The 27,095-nt window shown below is 41.9% G+C and overlaps 1 protein-coding gene across 1 annotated transcript; it reads right to left on the bottom strand.

Moving 5' to 3' along the window:
• Window positions 1-23,892: 23,892 nt before the first annotated feature.
• Window positions 23,893-26,828, bottom strand: LOC104072388 (FYVE, RhoGEF and PH domain-containing protein 5-like; the record flags this gene model as incomplete). The annotated part of the gene is made up of 1 exon (XM_009575209.1): window positions 23,893-26,828. A coding segment is annotated over exon 1 (2,822 nt), but the record flags the coding sequence as incomplete, so codon positions are not given.
• Window positions 26,829-27,095: the final 267 nt, after the last annotated feature.

The following is a 27,095-nucleotide window of genomic DNA, read 5'->3' as shown; positions in this document are numbered from 1 at the left end:
AGACACATTATCTGCTGCTCCTCCAGCAATTGTCTGTAATCATTCCAAGAGTTAGCCAGCACAACAAAGGAAGCAATGGGCCTTCTGGGACAGTCTAACCTTAAATTGACTGAATAAATGCAAGAGGAGGCAGTGCAACAAAAGTCTTTTATTTAGCACCAGTTACATTATAATTAGTAGAGCTGCTGATAGGTACGGAGTAGGGAGAAGCTGTATAGATGCACTCTACTAGTTATCTGTGTTCCTTCACCTGTGAACACGTATTGGTACACCTGGAAAAAGGTGTTCTGGAGTCTACACACTCTCTGGTTATCCTGCCCCTATAGTGATGTTTACATTTGACCTCAAAGGAAAAGCATCTGTGGAATGAGCAGAGGATGAAGCCATCGAGGAGAGGGAAGCTGAACTGATCATTGTAATAGCAGTAGCTCCTTTCTTAATAAAGTCAAGACACAAGTCTCTACTACCTATGATCCCTCCATAACGCAGGCTGGGACAAGTCTGAGCACAGATAGTATGTGCATAGGAAGTGAGGGAGCACTGTGGAGATACACAACAGGTGTGAGAGCTCATAGAACATGATTCACAGACTGACAAATACTGTATTTTGTTTAGCTTAAATGTGCAATTCTCAAAGAGATACTTGCCCTTCTTTTAATTCCACACCTATCCTTCAAATGACCTTGCAAATTCTAGCCCATTCCTCAGCAATGATCACATCAATTCTTTAGGATTTTTAGAAGTTACTCAGTCAACATTAGTGAGATGTAAGAATTTAACTGGGGGATTTAACAGTGGCAAAAATACCCAGCCAAGGTTATTGTAATAAAGGCCTAGGAAGACCATGTATTTTTGTTTGCATAACAACACAAATGCCCTTGGCTGTATGCTCATCTCTTGGCCACACACACAAGTGATGTCTTGTTTCCTCCTTTAGAGTCACCAACTGCCTCAAAAAAAAAAAAAAAGAAAAAAGCTGAGTTGGTAGAACTCTAAACTTAAGGCCTGTCACTTCTACTAGGTGATGTAAGTCCTCTGCACCAGCAAGGATCAGATTGCCTGCAGTTTGCTTTCAATGGATCTGTACATCAAGTGATGCATCCTAAAGAAAGGCTCATAAATCTTACTTGCCTTCTGCTTCATAGTCTATGCTCCGAAGTGATCATGAGGGGAGAAGGGGAGTGCTCTTTCCTGTAACGTATTTATATTAATGTATCCCTGGAGCTCTCAGTTACGCTTTATGATACTGTGGAGTATCCATCCTTTCCATCCAGTGGTTCTTTATACATCTGAAATGCAGCTGGTTAGGCTGTTATGATGTCCCTTCAAATGCCAGTGCAGTAGATCCATCACAGTATCTATAAGGTATGATCATGTGTGTTGGGACAGACTTACTATGTATGTCTGCCTTGCAACTGAACCTGCTCAGACAGTGTAAGAGTGCTAGAAATTTGTTGGTCAGTCAAGAGCAATTCAGCATCTCCCTGAAGCAGTGAGCATTTGTGTAGGGTTCAGATATTGTGCAGTTTTAGTGCCACAGTGATTCCCCCCATGTTAATCATATGGGAGGGAGCAGGCCAGTGGGAGACTCCTGTGACTGGACCCATCTCCAGGGCAAAACAAGTGTGATGTGGCCAGTGAGGACATCCAGATTCCCCCATCCCAGCTCCTGAGCACCTCCTTCATCCTCCCGTGTCTCTTCAGGGACAGGGGACTTCCTCTAAAATTGGATTTCAGTATTCCAAAATGCAGTTTCTGGAGAAAGGGACTGGGTGATTTATCATTAATCACAGGAGTGTAACACACTGTCACCAGCCAGCATGAGTTAGCTTCCTCAGAGTAAACTGGTTTCTTTTGGAAGTAGGTTTCAACATACTTTCAGTCTAAAGAACGGTATGAACAAGTGCAGCACTTAAGGAATCTCTGCTGTGTTCATATTTGAACCGAACCCATAATTTGTCTCCATAAGGTATATACAGTGTAAAGGATGATCCAAGCTAATAATACTCAGAGGTCAGAAAAAGGATACCTTGCTTAATGATTTCCAGAAACAGAGTCCAGGGTGTGGCCAGGTTTTAACCATCGTGGCAGCATTCAGTTAATGACAACTGGATTACCTCCCTGCCGCCTCCCTGTTGTCTTTCACTCTACATTCCCTGTCAGTGCCAGGACAGAGAAAGAGAGAAGAATATTTGACATTCTCTTTAATAAGGGGGGGGGGTGGAAGAAAAAAAAAGACAGAACCTTTTTTTCTAGACATCCTGCTAATTTCTTTTCTTTGCATCTATTGCAAACTGCAAATTTGATGATGCAACTTAATTACCGCCAACATACTTGAAGGCCAAAGAGCCCCCTGATTTACTTCCTGAAAACTTCTTATGGTTTCAAAAGTGCCTGCAAGTAAAGATCAAAGCAGTATTTGGTCCAAAATGTCACCACAAGATGAAGAAAGCAGCAGAAGAGGCTAGAAACCACATCCTTGGTCCCATTCCTACAGTGGAACAACTGCTATTAGAAGCTGGTTTTGCCAGTAATTGTCAACACATGGCGCACCATATTCACTGTTTCCACATAGTGGGAATAGGAAGTAAGTGAACTCTCTGGGTTTCTGGGGTAAATGCTGACTTCTGCTCTGCCTTTTGCGAGGGATATAGTGTCTTTTTGTCTAGGATGTTTCATCCATTCATTAGCGAAACCACCATTCTGTATTGCTAAAAGACAATTGTTTCAATTCTTTGCTAAAGAGAGGCAGTGGTGTTGAGTTCAGTTAGGCCTAGATCCACCAAAGCTCTGAAATGATTGTCAGTTATGACCTTAAATATTTTTGTGTGGGTATTGGTGATTGCATTGGCAATTATTTGCCCTAAGTCAGCAAAGCAGGTTTGTAGGAACTACCTAGGAAGGTACAAACAGTTATTCTCTCTCTGTGGGGTACGTCCTCTACAAGTATAACCTCCCTGAAGCCAACTGAGTGGTGAGGAGCTTGACACATCAACTCAGAATCAGATATGCTCAGTTTACAAATGACTAATAAACTACTGCCATAACCTTCCCATCCACAGACTCCAGCCTGTGCCCATTCTGACTCCTCTGTCACAGGGATCTTAATTCATAACTGCATATAATGTACTGGATGCAAGAGGGAGACTAGAGTCTCACCTGGACACAGCTGGGTTATGCAAAGCCCACATATATAAAATCCCCTCCATCCAGTGGGGAGGGAAAAAAAACCCCAAAACCAAAAACCTCCCAAACCCCCCTCTATTATTGGACCAAATGGATTGAATACAACTTTTTTCTACATGCAGTATTCCTATCCCTGGTTTTATTTCAAATCACATGCCCAGCAGTTACTAGTTCAAACTCTGTCTTTCTCAGACAGTGACATCCTTATTGCAAAAAATTAAAATCATATTAACTCAATGCAGTGATGGTAATTGGGAGAGGCAATGGGGTGTTGAATGACCCTGTTTTATTAAAACTGATTATTTATTTTCTTGTATCCATTTGTAAATGATTTTTTTAATTCATTCTGCAAAAGGAAGGCTCATTACTGAAGGAAATTAAAGCCCAAATGCATTTAAAGCCAATAAAAGGAAATGCCTATTAGTGCAGCTGTTTAGCCAGTCAGTTCCCTGTTATGGAGATCATCAAGGCAAATATTGCAGCTGAAGTCTGAAAAGGGCAGGAAAGACATGATGTCTGCTAATAACATACGTAGCCTGACAAGGCAAGGTAACACAGGGATAATCACATTTCACACTCTGAGGCATAAGCTGTTTGCCTGCCAAGGCCAGAAATGAGTTCTTCCTCATGCCATAAATGTTTCAATTTGAATTTTTTCTTTCTTGCATTGGTGTGGTGCAGGATATAGGAGAGGGGAAGAGGATTTTTGGTCAGGTGCATAAGACTTTTGCTCTGTTCTGAACAACTTTAGGTACAAAATTCTCCCACCTTCAACCACTGCTCCTGGAGGTGCTCACAGAACAATGGTGCTGGTGCAGGTCTAGTTCTGGAAGGGAGTGCAGGCAGTGAGGAGCACACATAGGTTTGGGCTCCATCTCAGGGAATGTCCTCTGGCCCAGCCTGGGGCAGTATAAGTAGAGGAGCGATAAGAGAAAGCCTGACAGTGAGGTTTCACTAGCCATGTCCCAGATGTGCTGGGTTGGATGGGCTGCTCTTGCTTTGAGGCACCTGCACAAACCTGCACAGCCAATCCATGTTTCAGGCTCAGCCACACGCACGCCGAGGTGCACTGCTGTCTGCGAGCACCATTCCCGTCCCCAAACCTGCAGCTTTAAACCACTAGAAAAAACAAAGCAACAGTAAAAGCTGGACATGCCTGAAAACAAAATACGGTGTCCTTGGGCCTCGGACAAGTGGCACACCCCCTCCCTGCTCTCCCAGGCACGCCGGAGAGGCGGTAAGCTGTGGCGGCCTCAGCTTGTGCTCAGCCTGGCCCTCCGGCCCTTGTCCTGCATTTCCTGTAAACAGGGAACACTTCCTCCCCAGAGATGACCTGGCAATGAACTAGCGAGGGCTGACGCTCAGCTGCACCGCACCCAACGCCCCAACATGCCAGAAGGTACAATGGGGCGGCTGATAATACATAATAGGTTATTAAAGGCAGCTCTGCCCTTTATAGACTCCTTTGAGCACATTATTTCCATCGCATGTCAGCCACCACAGAGCTTTTACTTTCATTAAATCATTAGCTTCACAGGCACCCAGAACTTTTCTATCCAACAGCACCAGCAGAGGTTTTCCTTGAGGCATCAGCACAGCTCTTCTTATGCTTCTCTTTTTCTTCTTTCCCTTGCTAAATCACAGCCCTGTTGTTCTCCAGCACCCTACTGTTCCCCATCTCCGGTAACATTTTGCTATGTTGAATCCTTGCAATGCTTGGAAACCTGAATTGAGAGGGGCAAAATGAAGACCTGGGTGCTTGGCAGTGACAAAAGTCTCCGTTTTGTGCTGTGAAACTCTTCTTCCTTCCCAGACCATATATCTGCATCATGTTGAAACTTTCCATACTGTACATCTGTCAAGGGACAGAAGATAACAAGGAAAACATCCACTAATTATCAGTTTCAAGGTATGGGTTTCAAGAGATTTGCTGAGCAACCCTTAGTCACAGCACAACAGCCTCTGACAATGAAACCACTCAGCACTTTTGCCCTATTCTCCTCTATAAAATGACTTATCTTAGTGACAGTCTGACTTTGGATACAGTGGTATAAAACTGGGAGGAATTCACCCTGACTTTAGTAGAGTCACTTTATATTTATACTTGTGATCTTTGAGCAGAATAAGACCCTCTGATTTCACTCTGAACCCTCTGTAAGACTTATTCCTCTCCTAAATCAGTGACAGAATAAGCCAACCACCTAGAACTGCATTAATAAGGAGAAGGAAAAGATATCTCCTATAGGAAGCAACCTTCAGCTAGTTACCTGATGGTCATCTCAGAGTATGAGAAGAAGTACACCTCTGTGGGGACACCACTATCTGGGAAGCAAAGCTGAAACCCCTGCCCTTCTACAAATTCTTTGTTATTATCTTCAGCATGTTTCTTAACTTCTTTGTGCTTTGGCTGTCATTTGTGTAGAGTGGTTAATCCCAGAGCAATGTCATGTTTAAAATACAGGTAAGACTGAAGGTTTTGGACACTGCAGATCCCTACCAGCATCTAAAACAGAACTGCTCTGTCCATCTCCCTTGGGGCACAGTTTTGCTTCTGTTCTTCCTATTGACTGCAAACTAAAAGGGATTTCACGATTATGGTCCAGTCCTTAAGTCAGAGGGATGGGTACCCCCAGGATCATGCCCATGCTTATTTAAGTTAGTAATGTTTATGTTCTTGTAGCCAAGTTGAGATACAGAAATCTACCTGGAACCATTTAACAGTCACATTTGGTAGTGTTGCTGTTTTCTGCTGGGGGTGGGGGTTCTTGAGTTATAGGCTCTCGGTTGCTTTCAAGCAGCCAGGCTGGCATGATTTCTGCACAAAGGCACACACTGGAGAAGAACACCAACAATGGAAGATTTAGGCAGTGCTACTTGCCCAAGGAATTGCAATTTATCGAAAAATTGCAGATAGACACTTCAGAAAAAGGTCTGCATAAATCATTCTGTGGGAGTTTCGCAAATGGAGCTAGGCAGAACAAAGGCATGTTTGTAACACAGTGGGCTCTCCTGGAGACCCTCAGCATTGGTGGACTGGTTCTGCTGTTTTACAAGTATAATAAAGAGTTTTAAAGTTTTAAATAGGTAAGAATCTGGGTCCAGATGTGTTTTGTGGCTGCACAAGGGGGTTATTGACTACACTGAGCTACACAAAACTAGAATGTCTTTACAAGTCCTGTTCCTTGGTGTCTTTAGGTTTCTACAATACAGCCGCTGCTCTGAACTTTTGCACATATAGTCCTGAAACTCAGAGTACAGTTGGGACTACACTATTGATTCTGGAATCTAGCCTGGACTGAGATGTGATTAGGTGTCAATTAGGCAAATGTGATCATTACGGCAGCGAATGAATCCAACTCATTATAATCGTTTCAGAAGATTCAGCTTAGCATAATTCTTAAGTGACAATAGAAAACTCAAAGGAGGATGCCAGCTTAGAAATGGTGTCAATGAAATGCAAACACAAAACTGAACTTGAATCAATCATCATTTGTAGCAGCCAGAATTTTTAGTGATCTACTTATTAATAGAAATCTGAATTCTTGGCACCTGATTCCAAAAGACAGCAGAACTGGTGGAAGACAGAGGGCTTGGTTTTGTGGTGGGAAACATTCTTGGATTTTTTTAAGCTGTTCAGAGTTGTGTCAAGAAAAGACTAAAATTAATATTCCTAAAGCCTTTTAGATAACAGAGAAAATGATACTTCCAAAGCAGCTAATGACAGTTTCAGTTTTTCTTTTCTTTCTTTTAAAAAAGCAGATTTTATTCTTAAATTAGAAGTAGCAGTAACACACCACTAAAACTTCACAAAGTCTGAATCTGCTATGATATGCAGACAATATATTAATTTCTTGCAAGAAATGCCTTGCTTAGAAGTGAAGTTACAAACACCTTGCATGATAATGAGTCCAGATAAGAGAATTACCTCTAAACATTGTTATAGCATTGCTGATTTCAATTTCACTCGTGCATAAGTAGAACAACAGTTGGTTATGGGGGAATAAGGGCAGAACATGGAATTTCAAAAGTGGTATTAGGAACAGTAGGACAACCGTGATTTGTAATTGCCATTTCCAAAGTGGAAATGACACTTGTAATGTGTGGCTTTAAGGTGTCCCTTTCAGTGCAGAAACAACATCAGTAGTACAGATCCAGCAGTACAAGAGTGCCCAAGCGTGCAGTGTGAGTGCCTTCAGTAGCAGCTGGCAAGGGGATCTCACAGTGCTTTACATATTTCTGTCCTGCAATCGAAGAACTAACCTTGCAGTAACTCAGCATAAACCCTTCATTTGACACATGCCTCAGGCTGAGAATGGTACTGAGGTTAGAGGGGAGTTAAGGAAAAGGTATAGGAACAGAGGATGCTGATAAGGTGTCAAACTGCATCTCAGGCTACCAACTCTGCAGAAAAAGAAAGAATGAACCAGTAGCTCCCATGCAGGATTGCATATATGTATACAGGACTGGCTTCAACTTACGATAAATCAAAACAATAATTTTGTTGGACTCTGTCAGGCTTTCTGAGGCCTGACGAACAATTTTAAGGTTCCAAATTATTAATGGATCCCACAAGTGAACTTTATGGACCCCAAAAGTAAACTTTAGGGGAAAAAAGCCATAATGAGGTGGATTTATAAGATGAAGTTCAGGTGCTAATTTTAAACCCAAGAATTTTTATTTGGGTGAGGCCCCAAAATGATATTTAACATTTTCAGGACAAAATATTGTAAACCTATCATTCTGTTCCTTTCAAATTCAAGCCCTAAGATCTGCATTCTACATTTGCCTCGAAACAGCCAAGTCCATCAAAGTTGCTAGAGCAATGTGAGAAGGTAAAAAAATACTATCTGTTTTGATCTGGATGCTTGCTTGACATCAGATTTTAATGGAAAGTGGAAAGACAATTTGTCACGGCACTAAAATGGCAGGTAGATTACAACAATGACACAGGTACACAAAACCTCGTTGCTTGAAATCAGATGTTTAGCACTCCTGTATCTTTATTGTTCAGCTCCAGAACTGGAATACTGACATAAAAGAAGTCCCAAAGCTTGAAACCTTAACACTTCTATGTTAGAGGTATCAGGGAATCTCTTTAAGTCGGGGCTAGAACTTCCCTCTGCTGCATTTATTACAGCAACAAACAAGTCTAAATGCCTAGACAGACAGACAGACAATTTGTGGCAGACTTCCTGACCTAGGAGTAAGAGGAGTAACATATGCTTTATAAACCATGAAGGAACAAGAAAAGATGAGGAATGAGCTCTATTATGAAACAGCACCCCATGCAGTAAGGGTAGAGAAACAAGCCGCAGAAGCATTTTAAATACAGCCTCCCTAATTCCTCGACAGAGCTTGAGAGTGTTCCTCTGTCCCCCCCAGATCAAATGACCCCATGCTTACACCTCCCACGCAGGCTAAACTAGCACTGATTCTTGCCATCATTCTTCAAGTGGCACCCTCATTGACTTTGCTGATGTGGCAGAGAGCTCGGCAAACAGACCAGCGTGGAAAGCGCAGCCCAGCCTTCTGCTCTGGGGGTGAGCAGAAGCAGCCAGCAATGTAAGCGGCATCACAACTGTCAGCCCAGGGAGCTTGTGTAATGATGTGGCCAGAAGCCATGGCCCAGTTATGACAGCTTGAAGCAAGAATACAAAAGACAAAAGCCGGCCCTCATCAAGCGATTTTCTGTGGCTTAATCTTGCTCCTATCTCTGTAATAAAGTGTTCTATGTGCAGGCAGATTTAGGTTTTGCTCCACGTTTATTGGTTCACTTTCCAAGGGGCAAAACTCTGACTATATTACAGTCAGAGATCTGGCAGCATAGCTGTAGTATGGAAATCAGACTGTGCCTCCATTACCATTTCACCAATAAAGCTAGTGTGCATGGCCTGGGTCCTCAACCTGAAACCAGCTCAGCACCAGAAAAGCAAATAGGTTTTGCCCATTTAGCTGTCTGAATGGGGTCAAACAAGCCCCTGGAACAATGTAGAGGAAGAGGACATAGCCAAGGTCAAGGAGGAGGATGGGACTAGGCAGTAGTGGAATAGATCAGCTTAAATTGTTTTAACACCATAGCCTGGGCTTTAACGTGGGCTGCACAAGGCATGGGGCCATGGGGAGTATACACACACCAGTACGTCCTGGTGTGTGCACAGTCCTGCTTATCTCTGCAGTGTATTCTGCAACCACTTTGTGCTGTTCACTTTTCAGAGGGCACCGTGGGCAGGAAGACCGGTGTATCATATAGTGGATCAGAAAGGAGACCAGTGCAAGGAAAGGTAGTATCCATATGAGCCGTGGAAAATGCAGTGAAGCTGCCTACTCTCTTTACAGATTTGCAAGTATCCAGGTATGCCCTGTTACCATCTTCTGTTGTGATTCTCTGCAGCTGCCCTCTGCCTGCTGCATCAAAGCATGGCTGTTAGTTCTCTCCCTACTCAGGGAATCAATGTACAACTGTACAATGTACAATTAAGAGATGTGGTAACCTGAGTGATTCACACACTTCCAGCGGGTTAGCTACGTGACTGACATGGGGAAATAGCTGGCTGACATGGGGAAATCGCTGATATGCTCAATGACCCCCTTACAGATAGGCATTGCTTTACAAACTGTAGTGCTAAAGCCACTGGCAAAAAAGCTTACGAAAGGTCAAGAGGTTAATTCTAACGACTCTAAAAAGATCTTGTCTATGCCTATACCATACAGTGTACCATGATGTTTTGCAGCAGGTACACTGTTCTCTGCCCTAAACAATCTGTTCACTTATCACTGAAATGAAAATCAGTATCTTTAAGGAGGGGATGCTCCAAGACTTTCCAACAAATCTTCCCAACTTCCCATCATGGTCCCATTCTCTGAAGTCCCTCGCCTGTCACACAGATTTCATGGTTCAAGTGATGCCATGTTTATCTATGTGAAAAGTCCTCAGATACCTTTTAAAACAGCATCCTGCTATAGTATTGCTCCTCTTTATGCCTCTGTATTGCCCCTTTATGCCTATGCTTTTTTGGTTGCACCGTCATCCCATTCACCCAGCTTTTCATCTGAGACACTTTTACACAGACTCTGAAAGTCAAACAGTTTGAACTCCTTCACAGTTTAAAGCAGTGATGAAAAAGGTATTTTATATGCTTGAGGTAGAATGGCAAACTCTGATTACTGCAGAATCTAGACTGTTAGTTCAGTTTGTAGAGGACTTTACCAGGAGACAATTGTTTTTCTTTGATGCAACATCTGAAGCTTAGAAATTTATTTTTGAGCCTCAGAAAATTGAAAATAAATTATTTCAGATATTCTAGAAAGGAAGCAGAACTGTGTCCATTTTTGGTTGCCCTAAGACCAAAACCTGTGGCTGTTTCTTTCTCCCTATGGCTGGTGCTATAGGCACTGGGTTGTGAGAAACTCAGAATCTAACTCCCAGTGCTGACTGATTCAAAGTGGTCTGGGACAAAAACCAGACCCGGGAGAAGCAGAGACTGGGTTTTCTATATCTTAGGCTACAGCATATAGGAGTTTCCCTTAAACTTTGTCAGAACAGCTATATTGTTCACATAGAATGCTTTTGTGAATTTTTCCCTTTTGGAAAATGTTTCAGCTCGCTCTATTTTCAGGTGCTAGCCTGAATTATCAGGGCAGTCAAATTATAAACAGCTGTTCAGATCCTCAAAGGTACAAATCAAGAGAGCATACTAATGTACCCCAAATGAGCATCTGGCACAGTATCGTTTTCTCATTCAGATTCCACTTATATAGTCACTTTTCCGACTATGACACATTTACCAATGTTTTTCTGACTGTGAGTTCTGGATCCAGTTAGAAAAAGATGATACATTTCACAAAAAGAAACTGTCTGATGACATGGCACATATCGTAGATCGGAGATCAGGGGTATGTTCCTGATTATTCTTTCTTTGTTTATTTTTGGCAGTGTAACCTAGTCACTAAAACTTGGAACCAGAGTCTTTATGTTCTATTTTCATTTTATTGCCAGTTCGTTATTCCATACTTTCCATGGAAAATACTCACAGTAAGTGCAACATAATGAACACCATGCTGCCCTGCAGGACTCTTAAGATGGAAGGGGAGTTGTCATTTCCCTGTACTAACAGGATCAGCTGCTTTATCAACACCATGCAGCCAGGTCTGGGAACAAACCAGGGGAAAAATGCAGTGAAGCTAGGATCAGAAGGAAACCTGTCTAGATGACAATAGTAATATTCCCTATTAAAAAAAAACCAGAATAAAGTTTTTTTGACTGGAGTCAGACTTAACAAACTTCTCTCTGTCAGCATTACTGCAGCTATTTGTGTTGCCAGAGCCACAAAGGAATTTGTACAGATTATACAACCTTTCTTGTTATCAACCAAAATGTCCTTCACTCTTGAGGGCCATTTTCATAGATGGTCAGCCCTGACCTAAATCTCTCCCACAGAGACTTTCTGAAGCAGTGGTAGTTTGTGCTAAATATGTCTTAGCCTCATGCTAAGATCCCCAACATCATTTTGCTACTAGGAAAGAGTTGGGGAGTTTTAGACAGCAGATCCCTCAAAACACAAGCTGCAAACTGATCTGTCTGTTGCTCTCAGGCCAGCATATGCTTGTCCTGTCATTTGGTCGTGGGGTAGGAAAACATTGAAAAAAGCAATCATCTTTTTCCTGCATCATTGTAATAGTGCTTCTTAGCATTGGTGCTGCAAGGTTCAGTGACCTCAGGCAGTGTGAGGAAGATTGTGTCCGGAATGCTTCTCTCCCCCTCACAAAGACCAGTCCCAAACAAAGCAGTGCCTGGTCTCCTGGGTTTTAAAGTTCCTGAGCTCCTGCAAGCTGGGCGTGCATAAATACCTCCCTATCAGAAGGGCAGGGAAGTTTGGCAGCTTTTCCTATCAGTTTTCAGAGAGATCTGAGGACATATGAAAGGAACTGATACTACTAAAAAAACTCTTATCTTCATGGTTGTCCTTCCAGCAGGGATTCCCTTTGGACTTGAAAGCACATATTGGATTTGAGACTCAACTGCCCTGCAGCCTTACCAGGAAAACTAACGGAGCTCCCGGAATTCTAAACTAACCAATACCTTGTATCTGGCTTTTCTTCCCTGACGTTGGGGGAAACATCAAGTGAACTGAATTTTCTTGCATTTCAGAGATTCACCCAGTTGTTAAAGCACAATATTTCCAGAAGGAGAGAAACAGATCTTAACTGCTAATATGTAGGGCTGCATGAAAGCGCTCAGTGGCTCTCCTCTGTCTCCTATGATGTCAGTTTCAGTTCCCAGATTAAAATTAGAGCTGGCTGCAGTTTTCCTTGGCTGAGGCTTTTTAAGTTGAAAAATCAGGCTTGGCATGATGAAAAATTGCATGGATTTGTGACACTTGGCTGGGATTAATCTATTAATTAATTATGCCTCCCCCCCCGCCCCCCAAATAATTCTGGAAAATCAAAACCATCTTAGTTCTGCAATTCAAAAGCATGTTTTAGTTCAGAATTTATTTCAGTATCTATTTTTTTTTTTTTTTACTTGCAAATGAAACAATCAGAAAAAATGTTGGGAACTACAGAATTCCTTTATTTTGTTTTTTTTTTTCTTGGACTTTTCAGTTAGGCACACATATTTTATTTCTCTTGCAGCCACTGAAGCAATGCTTTTCCTTAGAACTGCAATCAAATGACAAGATAAATTGTTTGTCCAGCACAGTTTAAAATAAGTTTTTACATTTTTGTCATCTTATTATATGTCACTCTCACTGTGGCTCTTTACCCTGAGTGTATGCACTGTGATGTGTTTTTATTTCACTGCCATTGTCTGGATTTTTTAAGCCTGACAATGTGAAAGCAGAAAGTTTAAAGGAAAGATTTTGAAGTGCTAAATTTTAGCTCACATATTGTCCTTATTTATTTAAGGACCAGAAGATTTTACTTCAAAGATGTATCGGACTGCACACAGTCCATTACTTCTGAAGGCATGTGTGCTAAGGAAGAGACCTTTCCGAGCCCTTCTAGCCAACTCTCAGAACTAAGAACGCAGTCTGATACCTGAAATGTAAGAGGGTCAACAAGCCTTACTGAGAAACTTTCATCAGAAACACCAAACTAGCTATTCTTGAATAGGTCCACCTGTCTACAGGGCCCATCAGGGAGATGTAGTGGGTTAATACTCGAATTTTTGGCCCAAATGTACTAAATGTATTCAAGACATAAGGACAAACTGCCAACAGACTGAAGAGGTATTTAATTTGAGAGAGCTGAGAATGGCTGGATGGAGACTGCTGAACACAGATCCAAGCAACTATCACTTGTCTCAGTTCATCAGTACCTAGCTGTATTTCCTTTGAGAAAAAGAAGTCTGAGGACATCCCTGTGATACTGATAAAGCTGGTGTAGCATGAGTCAGAGCACCAAAAGGTGTTCACTGATGATAGGTCTAAATCTGCTTGCTCTAGGCCTTTGAAGGATAGCATCTAATTAATCCAGCCAATTACTCAAGTGAAAGGGTCCTTTTATAAGCTCTTTAAGAGGGGTCTTGGCAAAACAGACAGTGCCTCTTAAATATGTTTTTCCATCCATTAACTCTAATTGGTCGATTAAGATAAAATTAATTGTTGTATGCCACTGAATAGCAAATCTTTAAGGCAGTTTTTACATTAGCCCCCCTTGGGTCCTGCAAAAGAATAATTCTTGTAGGATAATTAAAAATGTACGTTATAAATAAATTTGCTGGGTGGCACAACAAACCATAAACTACTAGATTAGATTTGCATTTAAAATGCAATAGCATTCTGTTGTTTTTGTTACAAATCTAATCTAGAGATATACCCCATATCATTGAGCAGTGGATTCTGGAAAGGCCACAGAATTGTAATGTGCAATCTCTCATTCAATAAATCTTCTCAGTAAGGCTCGGGTGAGGGTGGGAGAGAAGGAAGGCGTGCATAGAACCCTCATTGACAGTAAAAATCCTGACCATTTCAAACAGGCTGCAGTCTCTTCTCCCTGTCTGCAGTACGTGCTTTTTTCTGTGTGGTGCTAGGAATGCTTAAATCATACCAGTATCACTTCTATGCCCCATAAACGTCATCCAGGGCAAACCTGCAATACAGAGTAGACACTCTCCTCTTGTGCAACCCTACTGAAATATATTTCTGGTTCATATAATGGAAACAGAGAAGACAAAGAAGTCTACCCAGGCTTATAAGCCCTCAGGACATGAAGATGGCCACATGTACACATTCCTCCTTCTCTGCACTGTAATTTGATCAGAAAAGTAGCCATCAGAATGGAGTCCAGCTGCTAATAAAACCAACATCTACTGAGGACTTGGGACCATTTCCTGGGAGGTATATGGGACTGTGATTCCTCATGTCCAAAGCCAGGGTTGGATCCAGCATGTTGTGGCTGAGCAGCATAGCCCTCTGAGGGACACATCTGCTGTGTGTGCAGGATGGTGAGGTGCAATGCAAAGCTGTGCTGGGGGAGCACACTGCCTTCTTGACTACCTATACTGTCCCCCCATGTCTGCATCCCCAGCACGAACCAGGACAAACAGCTCCATAGATATGAGGAAACAGGAGAGCGGTCATGGAGCTGCTGTAAGATTGACACCTAAATCTGGTCAATGTATTAAAACTTCTCCTTCTTCAGTATCAATAGGACATTACCGATACTGTCCAGAGACGCTTCTCAAAGGTGCTTGTTTGAAAAGCTCCGCCATCAAAGAGCATTTAATAGCTGTCTTTCTGTCCTTGCTGTCTTGAAAAGACAATTCCCCACCCCTCTAATGCCTGACAATACAAGGTGAAGCATGCCTTGTGCCCAGACCTGAGCAGCAAAGGGTTATCTCCCGCAGACTGCTCCCTGTCTCTGAGCAGCTGGAAGTCCTGCATTAACCGCTATCACCTTCTAACTCCCTATGGCAATTCAGACAATACTAAAGTAAACAGAAATAAAGACATGACTCATGTCAGAGCTGGCTGTGGCTATTGTCAAGAATTTCAATAGGCTGTGCACAGCCTGAAGTCAGGGTATGGTACTGGGATCCCTTGCTCTGCAATGAACTTAAAAAACTTTCTTTCAGGTTTATGCTGCAAAGTGCAACAACTGATGAAAGCTTCTGAGATTTTATTTTCCATCGTGTTCAAATGTCGCTTTCCCTTGTCTCTAGACTCAGTCCCTGATCCTCCTTCCCTCTGTTACAGCATTTTTATGGGACTTTCTCCCATCTACAACACTGGGTGCAGCACGTGTTCCACATTGAGATACAGAAAAGCTATGTATAGATTTATGTATGTATAAGTTTTTAAAAATAATTTATGTTTCTTTAAAAAAAACTCTCACAATGCTTGTGATCGCCATGTTTATCCTTGGCTTAATAACTGTCAGCAGAATTCCATACAATAGACCCATACTGGTCTTTAAGGGACCTGAGCCCCATTAGTAGACCACTTCTGTGCTACCTCCATAATTGACATTATCACCAGCCCTGGGAAGCGCTTGACCTATGAAAAGGAAATTCTGTCTCTTGTAAAGCTTCTCATCAGTGCTATGGGTGCATGCTAGCTTAGTGTAGGCACAGAGCAGGGATTTATGGGGCAGAGAACTAAGAACTGAGTGGAATCAGCAGCTAGGATCTGTTTCTCTGAGAAAGCAAAAAGAGGAAAGGATGGGAACATCTTTCCCAAAACAACTACCTGAAATCTAGGCCAGATGCCTCGAGAGCCTGCTTTGCCTAGGTTTGTGTCCAGGTTTAGTCTTGCGTTAACTTGTTTCTACTCCAAATGTGGGGTAAAATAGCATGAGCTAATGTCAACAGCATTGCTATTATTGTATACAGCAGTAAGCCAAAAGACAGTTTGAACAGTGTTGAAAATGGGGATCTTTTTTGGATATCCTGTGACAGCCATGCCTGTACTGAGCAGCTCTAGCTGGGACAAGCAGAAAAAACAAAGCATAAGTTGATTTTATCTTCTTGACAAAATCTCCTTGAGTTTTACCCTAAACAAGAAACTATGGTAACTGGGCTGCTCTTTGGGATGACAATAGTATTGATATGGGCAGCATATGGGCAAGCATATTACAGAGCAAAACTTCTCTTCAGCTAACAAATCATGTGGCTTTCTTCTCCCTCTATCTTCTAGAAAATGTCAGAAATATCTGGAAATTTGTGAAATCTTTTCACAAGTGCTCTTTGTGTATGAGGCTCTTTTGCTTCTCTCTTTAGAATTCTTCCCCCTTGTTTGCTCTTTGTTGAGGCAGAAACAACCATAGCCTTATGGTTTCCTTAGGGCCACAGTTCAACTGAATTAATTATCAATGAGAGGGGCAGGTTGTATCTGTATTAAAAGCCCAAAGGTGCTTTAGCTGTACCTATCGCTGCTGCTGCATTTATCCAAGGAGTGAAAGGCTTCAGGAGTTTCTAGTGGCCATTCTCTGTGCTCATCTGATGCGATACCACAGCTGTATTTCTCAGAGCTGATCAAAATGGTGACATTGCTGTTAGGATTCTCCTGCCAGCTGCATACCAGCACGCTTCAAATGCTAAACCACTGTCGTACCTGTTTGTGCTACTTGCTCAGACTTTACCAAGGAGCCCTAATCCTTTTCTGATCAGCAATTAAGTTCTTTGCCAAAGTGATGATTCCTGCTTGGACCCACTCTAGCTGCTCCTTTGCTTTCACAGAGAGCCTTTACTCCATGGAACTGCTGCAGGAATCAGGCATCAGGGGAGAAACAAGTCCTACACAGACAATAACCTGCCACACCCTCAGGGAGTGCTCCTGAGAACATTTGATCTGCAATAGAGATGGTATATGGGATCAGTAAATGCACCAATTTAAGGACCACTCCTTCCCTGGGGCTGGGAGTTCAGCAATAACAATAAAACTGATGTACAGCTACAATTACTGTCTTGGAAAGGCTTTTCGTTCCCTTTCCCCAAAAACTTGGTTACGTGCTGGGATCCGCAGTGTTAACGTCACCAGAATGGCAGGGAAAACTGAACTTGCAACAGGAATTACTTGGGAAAGAACCAGGGTCAACTGCAGAGGGCTCATCTACCTGCTTTCTCGCTGAGGACGCTGAAAAGTCCTTCCTTGGTCAATGACCTTTGGTCAAATCACTGTATCTGGTTGTTTTACCTCTTGCCCTTTGCCTTACTTAAATCAGGTCACAAATTGGGACTTCCCTTCCAAACGCAATATAAACCCCAAGAGATACAGTAGCACAAAGATGGTTTTGCATTTGGCAAGATGCATTCGCTGAAACCTGTCAAAAAGCTTGATTCCGTGCTCCAGAGAGTTGCACACAATGTTCCTGACAGAACCACAGGCAAAATGTCCACCCCAGCACCAGCTCCACTGACTGTCCAATCTTGGTGTCTATGGAAGAATGACTGGCTGGAGGGCCAAGCTCAGCTACTCATAACTGCATTCAACGTAGTGGGGAATTAGCATCTCTATGTTCATGTTTTAATGACAGTAACCTTCCAAACAGACTGTGTTTTGTATTTAAGGACTTTTGAGTGCTACATAGTTCAGCCATAGACACTGGATGGCATGAGCTCCACAATTAATTCTCTATCATGCAGACTATCTTCTCTTTTACTGTATGCACTTTTTCTTTCTCACCCATTTTCTTACGTGGGCTTTTACAAACACACCTATCTGTGACTACAGCACATGGGACCAGTGATCACTAGAGGGGAGGAAGGTTTTGCCTGCTTACCCTCTTATTAAAAGGTAAAACTCTTTAAAGGAAAAGAATGGTAATGACATTTGTTATAAAAAAAGTGCTTTCTGCTTACAAGCAATAGAGATCCGCAGGGCCAGACTCTAATCTCAGCCATCTTCTGTAAAATCCTTTAAAGTCTTTGTTGATTGTCTGATTAATATTTGAATGAAAGGGATCTCTAACCAATTGTGAAGAGACTTCCTGAACTCTTCTAATATCCTTTACAAAAACCCTTCCAGCTCTCTCATGCTCTTGGAATGAGTTTAAGTGTGTGAATTTGAAGTAACAGTAAAACAGACCACCCTTTCAGAAAAAGTTCTGGTTTCTTTTCTAATGGGAGAACCGAGTTGTCTTATGAACCACAATTATAGCTACATTTTCTTGAACGACATACTGAATATGTGAGCCACAACCTTCCAAAATACTTATTATCTCCAGAACTTTTTGGCAATGAGGAAAGTATACAAAGGCTGTGATCTATGGCAGGCATTTGAAGGCAGACACTCTTACAGATTTCAGTTGTATCATGCTTGGGGATTAACTCTGTGGTGTGGGTATTATTTGACCTACTTTAGAGGTTAAATTGTTTCAAATGTCTTCACTAATTGAAAGAAAAAGAAGATGGAGGAGAGTGGGGAGAAGAAATTATGAAGAAAATCTGATTTATTCAACTAATTTAAAGAAATGAAGAGGTGGCATCTTCAGCTTCCCCCTACTTTAATGGGTGCAGTTGCATGCAGGTTTAATTCAGCTCACTCTGCTGGACTTCATAGAAGAACAGTCCTAAACATTTGCTTCTGCCTTTGAATGCATCAGACTTTCTAGTTGTGCCTCTCTGCTCTGAGCATTTAATAACAGCCTTGTAGGTTAATTGGCAACCTTATGGAGCCTCAGTTCCACAAGTATTTGCCTGATTTTTAAACAGGTTACAGATGCAGATAAAGAGTAGAGCTGAATTCCGCATCAGCCTTTGATAAAGAGCTGATGGATTCCTTCAGTAGTTATTCTCAAATCATATCAGGTACATCTATTAACCTCATGAGTGTTTCTCCCCAAATAAGCATCTCTTTGCCTGCTTGCCCATCTGTCCTTCACTACAGTATCTGAGCACCTCTGACATGCTGCCACTTTGACAAACCTAGCAGTATCGCTGTTATCGGGTTTTCTAAGAACCTTCTTTTTATTTGGAAACTTACTGATCTTTTATGTAAATTAAAGCACTGTGAATTTCTATATAAATGACATTGATTCACCATTATAACAGAAGATATATAATATTCCTGTATATTTCTTTAACTATTTAAAATACGACAACACCGATTGTCCTTTCTTGGTCATTGCTATTTTGGTGTGTGAACTATTTATACTGAAGCTTTCATTACATAATTATTTCTAGACTTTCACCTTATCCTTCATACACTGTGCTTAGATACCACATTGTGCCTCTCTAAGAGCTGGTGATTTAATCTTATATAATGTATGTGCTTCTCATTTGAAGGAGCAGAGAGAGCCAGCAATGTAACATCTTGATTTTATTGGTTAAAATGTGCTATGTTGGAGGAAATTCACTCTAATAGTTTAAATTTCACCTTAAGCTTAAGGGCATATGAAGGTCTGAGTAGCATGTTATTCAGACCATTTTTAGGAAGAGAATTCATGTTCTAAGATGTTTATTATGCTCAGCTTTTGTTGGGCTTTTTTGTGTATGTTGCAGAAGGGTAGGGAATAGGCGGTCATACAGACTGTCCCTGGCTGCAGTCTTGGAGCTAATCAGTGACTGATGACCTGCAGGGAGCAGAGGATATAATCACTTAAGTGGCATAATTTGATAGAACAGATCTTGATGAATCCAGTGGTGAGGCAAAGGGACAGCTAAATACTCATTGGAGGGGGAAATAACTGCTCATCCACTGGATTTTTCTCCTTTTAAAGGAGGGGGATTTGCATTCTCTATGGCCCATCAACCATAGCCAGTGGTTCTGTTGCTGTCTAACTATCATATGATTTTGGTATACATTTTGGAATTGGTTGCGCTGACATAGTCCTTGTGATCTTGTGTATAGGCCTGGCAGAAGCTCAGACTGACTATGGCTATGCGCAAAGAGAATTGCTTACAAAGCTTTTATCACAGCTGCTTACCATGAAGCATCCTCTCCAATGCTAGCACTTCAGATGCTGGCACTGTTCTATCAGTCCCTAAGCACCTGTGTGTTCCTGCATCAGCCTGGCCAAATTAAAGGAAAGGTATCACTTGCCTGACACACATAAACCATGTTTTTTTCCTGACTTTCTAATAAAGACAATTTTTTCTCCATCTTCTTCTTGAAGAAGCACATCTCTTGGGAATGAAACACATTTACAAAGGAATAGGATACTGAAGAGGTGATCGGCTTTCTTGATTGTATTAAAGCTGAGGAGCATCAGATGGGTGCTGTATGTCTTGAAAAGCAGTGGAAAGTCAGAGCCTTGGGAGTAATTTACAAGCATGAGACTGCAATTCTAGAGACTTATTAGGAATTACCACGAGCCTTGGTGTAATTGCACAGCGCACTGGAATCCCCACACTGGGCCCCAAGAATTCACTTGAGAGTCAAAGTCTGAGCAAGTCCCGCAGGACTCTGAGTAGAAAGCAAAAAGGGGAAATGAAATTCTGAAAACACCCAACCTATGCCATCTTCCTGACCTTATCTAAACCCTGATAAAAGACTCTCTCCATCTCTCCTAAAAGCCCTGGAAGTGATACTGTGGTAGACTACGAAATGAGTGTTTGAGGTATCTCTTTCCCATCCCCTTGATATTTATCACACTGCCATATGCACGGCTGACACTCTGAAGGTCGAGCTGGGTTAGTGAAGCTATTCTTTAAGACATGTGCCAGAATACTTTAATTCTAACTGACTTTCATCTGATGAAAGTTTAGCCAGTAACTTTGGTGAAATTGCTCTGACTTACAGCTGTTGAGGGTCAAGGCAATGCTGTAGGTTACAGTGTACTATCCCAGAGGTGGGATGCAGCTGTCTTTTGCTTTCAGCCTGAGCAACTGGTTTGTGTTGCTTTGCACTTTGTAGTACAACTCTTCACAAAAAGGGGCTAGAAAGTGACTTTTCAAAAGCAAATGAAAATTGAGTCTGATTCAGGCTGTGTGGACTGGGGAAAGATCAGGGGAATTTTGTCCAATTCCACTTATGTCCCATTATTTCTACACTGTACAGAAGGCTAATGATGATCTATATTGTCATACACCCGAATCAGAGTTTAATTATTAATACCAGATAGCTAAATGCTGGGGATACACAGTAACTGCCCTTCAGGGGGCAATATTCCCAGTTCTATTCTGGCAATGGTAATTCTAAGTTAAGATGTATTTCTAGAACTCTTTCATTATTGGACTCTTTCTATAAATGTGATTGCTTCTAATTAGAAATTATTGGTTTAAATCTACTCCACATCGTCTTTCCTTTTAAGCAAGAAAATTAAACAGTGCATCTTCTCACCTGTCAATTTCTGTGAGCCCCCCTCCCGCCCCGCTTCTCCCCGATCACACACAGTAGTGGAGGTTCCCAGATTACTACAATCTTTTATAGCACTCTCACATTCTGTTCTCTGAAATGTAATAAAAGAGTTGTACCTGGCCATTCATCAAAATGTAGCAATTCCATAAGGTATCAGCAGATGCTAAATACCAGTGCTCTGCAGGTGAATGCACCAAAGAGAAGTTCACGGGCTCAAGTCTCATGTATTGCAAGGGTTTAATCCAACACACTTGTACTCTCAAATGGTTGAAATAAGCCTCAGGATATGAGCAGGCTGGAGTTCAAAGTAATTTTTATCCCTGTGTGGTTGTGGTAGAGTTGTGTCTGATAGGTATTCATATTAGAAAGCTTAAATCCATTGAGAGATATTTTAGGCAGAACTGCTTTAGCAAGAAATAAAACATCCATATCCATACATCATGTATGCATGTGCAAATAGGTTCATGTACATGTACTTGTATGATTTGCTTTGCTTTACTATTAGACCATACACTGTTTCTCCAAGTATGTTAGGCCATTGGATGTGTATTACCCATTTACATTTCATCAAAGCTTTTCAGGCACGTCTTTGTCGAAAACATCCTGACAAATATAGTAAATAATAGCTATCTCAGCAGCAATGTATGTATATTGCTGTTTGCCTGATGCTCTTCCCCTCCACCCCGGTTATCTTGATAAAGGGGTTGTTCAGGAGCCTAGCCTTCATTTCTCCCCCAACAGCAAAAACTGCATGCACAACAAGCAGCAGACTGAAAAATTATGTTCACGCCTTGACCTTGAGACTTCCTGAACCAGTTTGGATTGGCTGTCCCTTTGAAACAACAGGCTTCCACAGGAAGTTCATAAATGGGCCCAAGTCACAGCAATTGACGTAGTTTTAATATTTTTAACTTGGTTCTTCAAGAACTACCTAAAATGGGCGGCGTTTTATGGACACAAAGAACTGGCCAGCTTTTCCAAGAGCAAACGTCAGTGTGCTGGGCGCAATGCAAACCGTTGAAAGCAATGTGACTAATGGGTTGTCAGGCCCTGCTAATGCAGCTTCTGCTGAGCACTGCTCTGGGAACATGGCTGTGTGTGTTGTGGAGCTGCACTGTACTCCACCATGTCCCAGTGTCAGCACCACTGGGGCTCCCAACATTGTAGGCAGCCAACATCTCCAAAGAGCTAAACCATAGGGGTCCCAGACCCCTCAGCTTCAGGCACGTTTGGATACACAGCTTAAGCATTGATGCAATCTCTTTCCCCATGTCGTATTCACCTCCCCCACCCCCGTCAATTCTTGCCTCTTTCAGAAAGACATCATTCTTGTCTTAGAAGTGGTTTGCAAGACTCATTAAAGAAAAGTTCTTTTACTCCCCAAGTCTGAAATATCGAAAGAGGGATGTGTGAAAGGCCCATAGTTTGTTCCCTTCACAATGACGGGGAGAGGACCAGAAAAAATAAATGTTGCAAGAAACAGGAGTATTAAATCTTTAGAAGCAGAATGATGGATGAAAATGGACATGAAAACCTTGCTTTTAAGATGTTTATCTTTTTCACACAGCTCTAACAAAATGCAACTGCATTAAAGACATTCCTTTTCATTCATTTGCTTTGCACCTTGTTTTCTCATTACCTGTTTAACACGAACTTAACGGAAAACACTCTTCTTATTTACATCTCTGCACTCCACTGACTGTATGCTATAATCTGACAATAGATTCAAATTCAAATTCAAAGGTCTTGAGTGCATTGCTCCTATGTAACTATGAGAAGGACATTTTCTTGTTTGCAAATAATCTAACGGAATGGGATGAAAGTTTGTTATTAATGTTAGCAATGAATATGATTTCAGACAGAGCTATTTAATTCATTCATAAATCAGGAGCTCTGTCAAAGGGCCATAATGATAGGCTTTAAAGCAACTTTTAAAATTAATTGTCTAGTTTGATTAGTTCATGATTTGCGATTTTCTGGTCTATACTTAACTGATGTACTTTGAAAGACAAATTATATACATATTGTTGCTTTGAGAAATTGAAAGGAATGAAAAAATGAAGCAGGACCCCTTCCAGGAAATAAGCTCTCTTTTCATTCAGTCAAGAAGTCAGAAACCTTTCTTACTGAAGAACAAAGCAAGCTCTCCCCATCGCCCCAAGCCACAAAAATTAGATCCATTGGATAAACCAAATATTTTTAAATGTTCTTTGGTTTGTATCTGTAAACCATAGGATCCAGATGGTTTAGTACTAGTACACATTTACAAGGTAAAGAGTTAATTTGGTGTCTTTTTTTTTCACTGATAAAGGCTTATCTTGTATTCTTCCAATCTTTCTTGTAAGCATTTCCTGAGAGGGAGGTATAAGCCAAGCAACATGGAGGATATGCCTGCAATACCTAGCAGGGGAGGCCTTGCCTGTTTGGCCAAGGTTAGCAGGTCTTACATAATAATTTATTACAGTACCTTTCTGTTTCCTGGTCTGTCGTTTGCTGCTTGTTCTCAAAGCCAGTGAAGCTGCTCATATCCACATAGCCGTCATTCTCATTAGCAGCAGATAATGCCCTGCTGGGATCTTCAAAAAACTCAGTAAAAGTTCCTGCTCTGGTGGATCTTCGAGGAGGAATTTGTATGTTTTCATAGTCAGAGCTCATACCAGGAATGTTCTCATAGTCAGACGTGTCGGCATTGGGAAAAGAAATGGACCTAGGTTTCGTCAATGGGAGTGGCACGAAAGGAGGTCTGGACCGGTCCTCAAAGGACTCCACCCTTGACACAACACTGCTGAAGGACTTGGGCGTTCCTTTTCTTTTACCATCCTTATAGAAAAGAACAGCTGAGGGAGACTCAGATGCACGGAGCTTCCCCACATGTGATTTTAGTTGAGGTGAGCTACTTAGGCTCCTCCTGTCCAACTCCATCAGCCTCAGAGGCCCATGATAGCTAGACTCTGATGAGGACCTTGAAGAGGAAACATTAACATCTACATGGACTTTACTTTCAGTTTTCTTCTTGAATTTTAGAGTGAGGAACCTCTTAAAGGAAGATTTCTTTTTCTTGGAATACTTATCAGGTGAGTCATTCTCTATCAGAAGTGAAGGGGAACTTTTAGTGATTGGCTTTTTGGTGATGTAGGCAAGTTCAAAAGGAGGTGGTATATCAACAACTGAGGATGGAGTAGATACGCCAGATGATGAAAGATGATTTCTCTGGCAAAAACTACCTGAGGAACCATTGACGCAAGGCAAAGACAAGTTGTCTTCTGTCCTTTTTATTCTACCATCATCCAGTACACAGACATCACTTTCTCTGTAAACAGAGACAGGTATCTCTCTCCCTTCAACAGAATAAGATCGAGGATATAAAATGAAACGTCTTGACTTGGTTGCCCTGTTGGCTTCCATTGGTTTTCCTTCTGCTGAAAATAAGTTATTGCTTAAATCTTCTGTCCCAGAACCATTGCGGGAAGATGGTACATCAGTTTCAGGTCCAGTTTCTTCTGGAACTGTTTCTGGGACATAGCCCGGCATTTTCCCAGAGAGCGACCGTGTTCTAGTGACAATGCTTTTACGATCAATGGGCAGCAAGTTGTTTTCACCATCCATGCCTAATTCATCTCTTTTACTGTGATCAGCTCCTAAATCAGTCTGCCCATCATGTGCAATTTCATTTTCTGCAGGAAGCACATAAGGGTCATCTAGGGAATCACTGCTAGTTTCTCTTTCCTCTGAGTCTTCAGGCACAATGACTACTTCAGGGACTGCTAGATTTTCATGCAAGACATGTTTGGTCCCACATTCTACATTCATTTTGCCATGCCTACTGACTTCTAACTCTTCCTCAAGTGGGACCTGTTGAGGTGGACTTGGGACGCTCTTGCTGAGGCTATTTGTTTCCATCTCATTGTCTTCAAGTTGCAGCTCATCTGACTTAGAGGCTTCCACAGTACTTTCACTATGCTCTTCAACAGTCACATCTTCCAGCTCTGGCTCCATCCCTGGACTGCTAGGTAGACTATTAGAGATCACACCATCTTCATCCAGAGAGGACCCTTCTGTTTGAAGATTCTTATCTGAATGTTCCATGGGTATTTCCTCACCACATTCATTCTCATAAGGAGCAATTTGACAGCCATCATCCATATTCTCTGCATTCACAGTTTCTTCTTCCCTTTTCCCAGGGTCTTTGCTTGCTTCACAGGCTACCTCTGATGTCTTCTCCTCACCTCTCCTCTCAGTGATCTGGCAGCCATCACTGGCATTTCCTGTGTTTGTATTATTGTGCTCATCTGGGTCTGCTTCCTCTTCTTCAGCTGCTGCTTGATGGATGGACTCTCCTAAACCATTTTCAGCATTGGGTTCATCTTCACATGGTTCTAAGCCAGGAGCTGTTTCTTCACTGGCCTTATCAGGCAGCATGTCAGGGCTTGCACAGTCATCATTTTCTACCTCCCCTTCCATGTTCAAATCAAGCTCTGCACATGCATTGTGGTCACCATCATGTGCTAGACACCCATCTCCCTTTTCTAAAATCTCAGGCACTTCCTCCTCCTCCTGCCCTGCCTTCTCACAACCTGGGATTGATTCATCTGCGGGTAGTGACATTACAATGGTATCTTTACAGATATCACCCATTAGTTCCTCATCTCTATTCAAAATGTTATCACTGTCAGTCTTACAATCATTATCATCCTTAACCAGTTCCACGTTGTTAGAAGTTTCCTCCTTGTTTTTGGTTTCACTACAATCACCTACAACATCCTCATCTTCATCTACATTCTTGGAAGCATCATTATCCCCATCAGGGGCATCTGAGGACTCCTCACAAAGCGCTTTGGACTGGTCACAGTCTCTGGTTGACTCTTCAGAGTCTGGTTCCGTTGACTCATCAATATCTGAAGAGTTATGGTGCTCATCTTCGGTGACTTCTGGGTTACCGGTATCCTCATCATTAGCAATGTTATCCTCTTCCTCCTTTACCTCTTCTGGAGTTTCCGAAACTTCATCTTCCACAAAGGAATCTAGGTTCTGATCATGCTCATGTTCCAAGTCATTACAGTCTTTGCTGGTCAGCTGAGCTTCAGGAACTACAATGTATTCATTATCTGCCTCAGATTCTGGGCAATCAGCATTGCATTGGTTTCCTTCATACAGCTCTCCATCAAGACATACCAGTTTCCCATTTGAGCATTTATTTAAGTTATTGTTGGTATAAACACTGGATTTGCCCTCAGTGTCAGCTGAGAATTTTGGCTTGGGAGCAATAGGTGGTTTGGGACCCCTAGACATGGAGTTCGGGTTATGAAGAATATCAGCCCTTGGCAGTGAAGGAGAAAATTTGGAGACAGCTACTGGAGAAAGATGACCGGTAATCTTTGGTTTCGGTGCTAGTGGTGGCTTTGTGATTTCTAGAGAAAAGAGAAAAGCCATGTTAGTCATCTTGGTTTCTGATTAAAGCCAGCAGAATATATTCTACAGCAGACTTTATCTTATACCAGTGACCTCTAATACAGAAGGAGTCCAGCCAATAAAAGGCTCAGCTCTGAAAAGAGAACTGAAGGAGCAAAGCATAATGTTTAGCCTGGAGAAGGGGAGGCTGAGGGGAGACCTCATCGCACTCTACAACTACCTGAAAGGAGGTTGTAGCGAGGTGGGGGTTGGTCTCTTCTG

This window comes from Fulmarus glacialis, unplaced genomic scaffold (genome assembly GCF_000690835.1).
Source record: "Fulmarus glacialis isolate BGI_N327 unplaced genomic scaffold, ASM69083v1 scaffold14673, whole genome shotgun sequence".
NCBI lineage: Eukaryota > Metazoa > Chordata > Aves > Procellariiformes > Procellariidae > Fulmarus > Fulmarus glacialis.
Note: the sequence above shows the minus strand (reverse complement) of the source record. Positions and strands in the feature narration are given on the sequence as shown.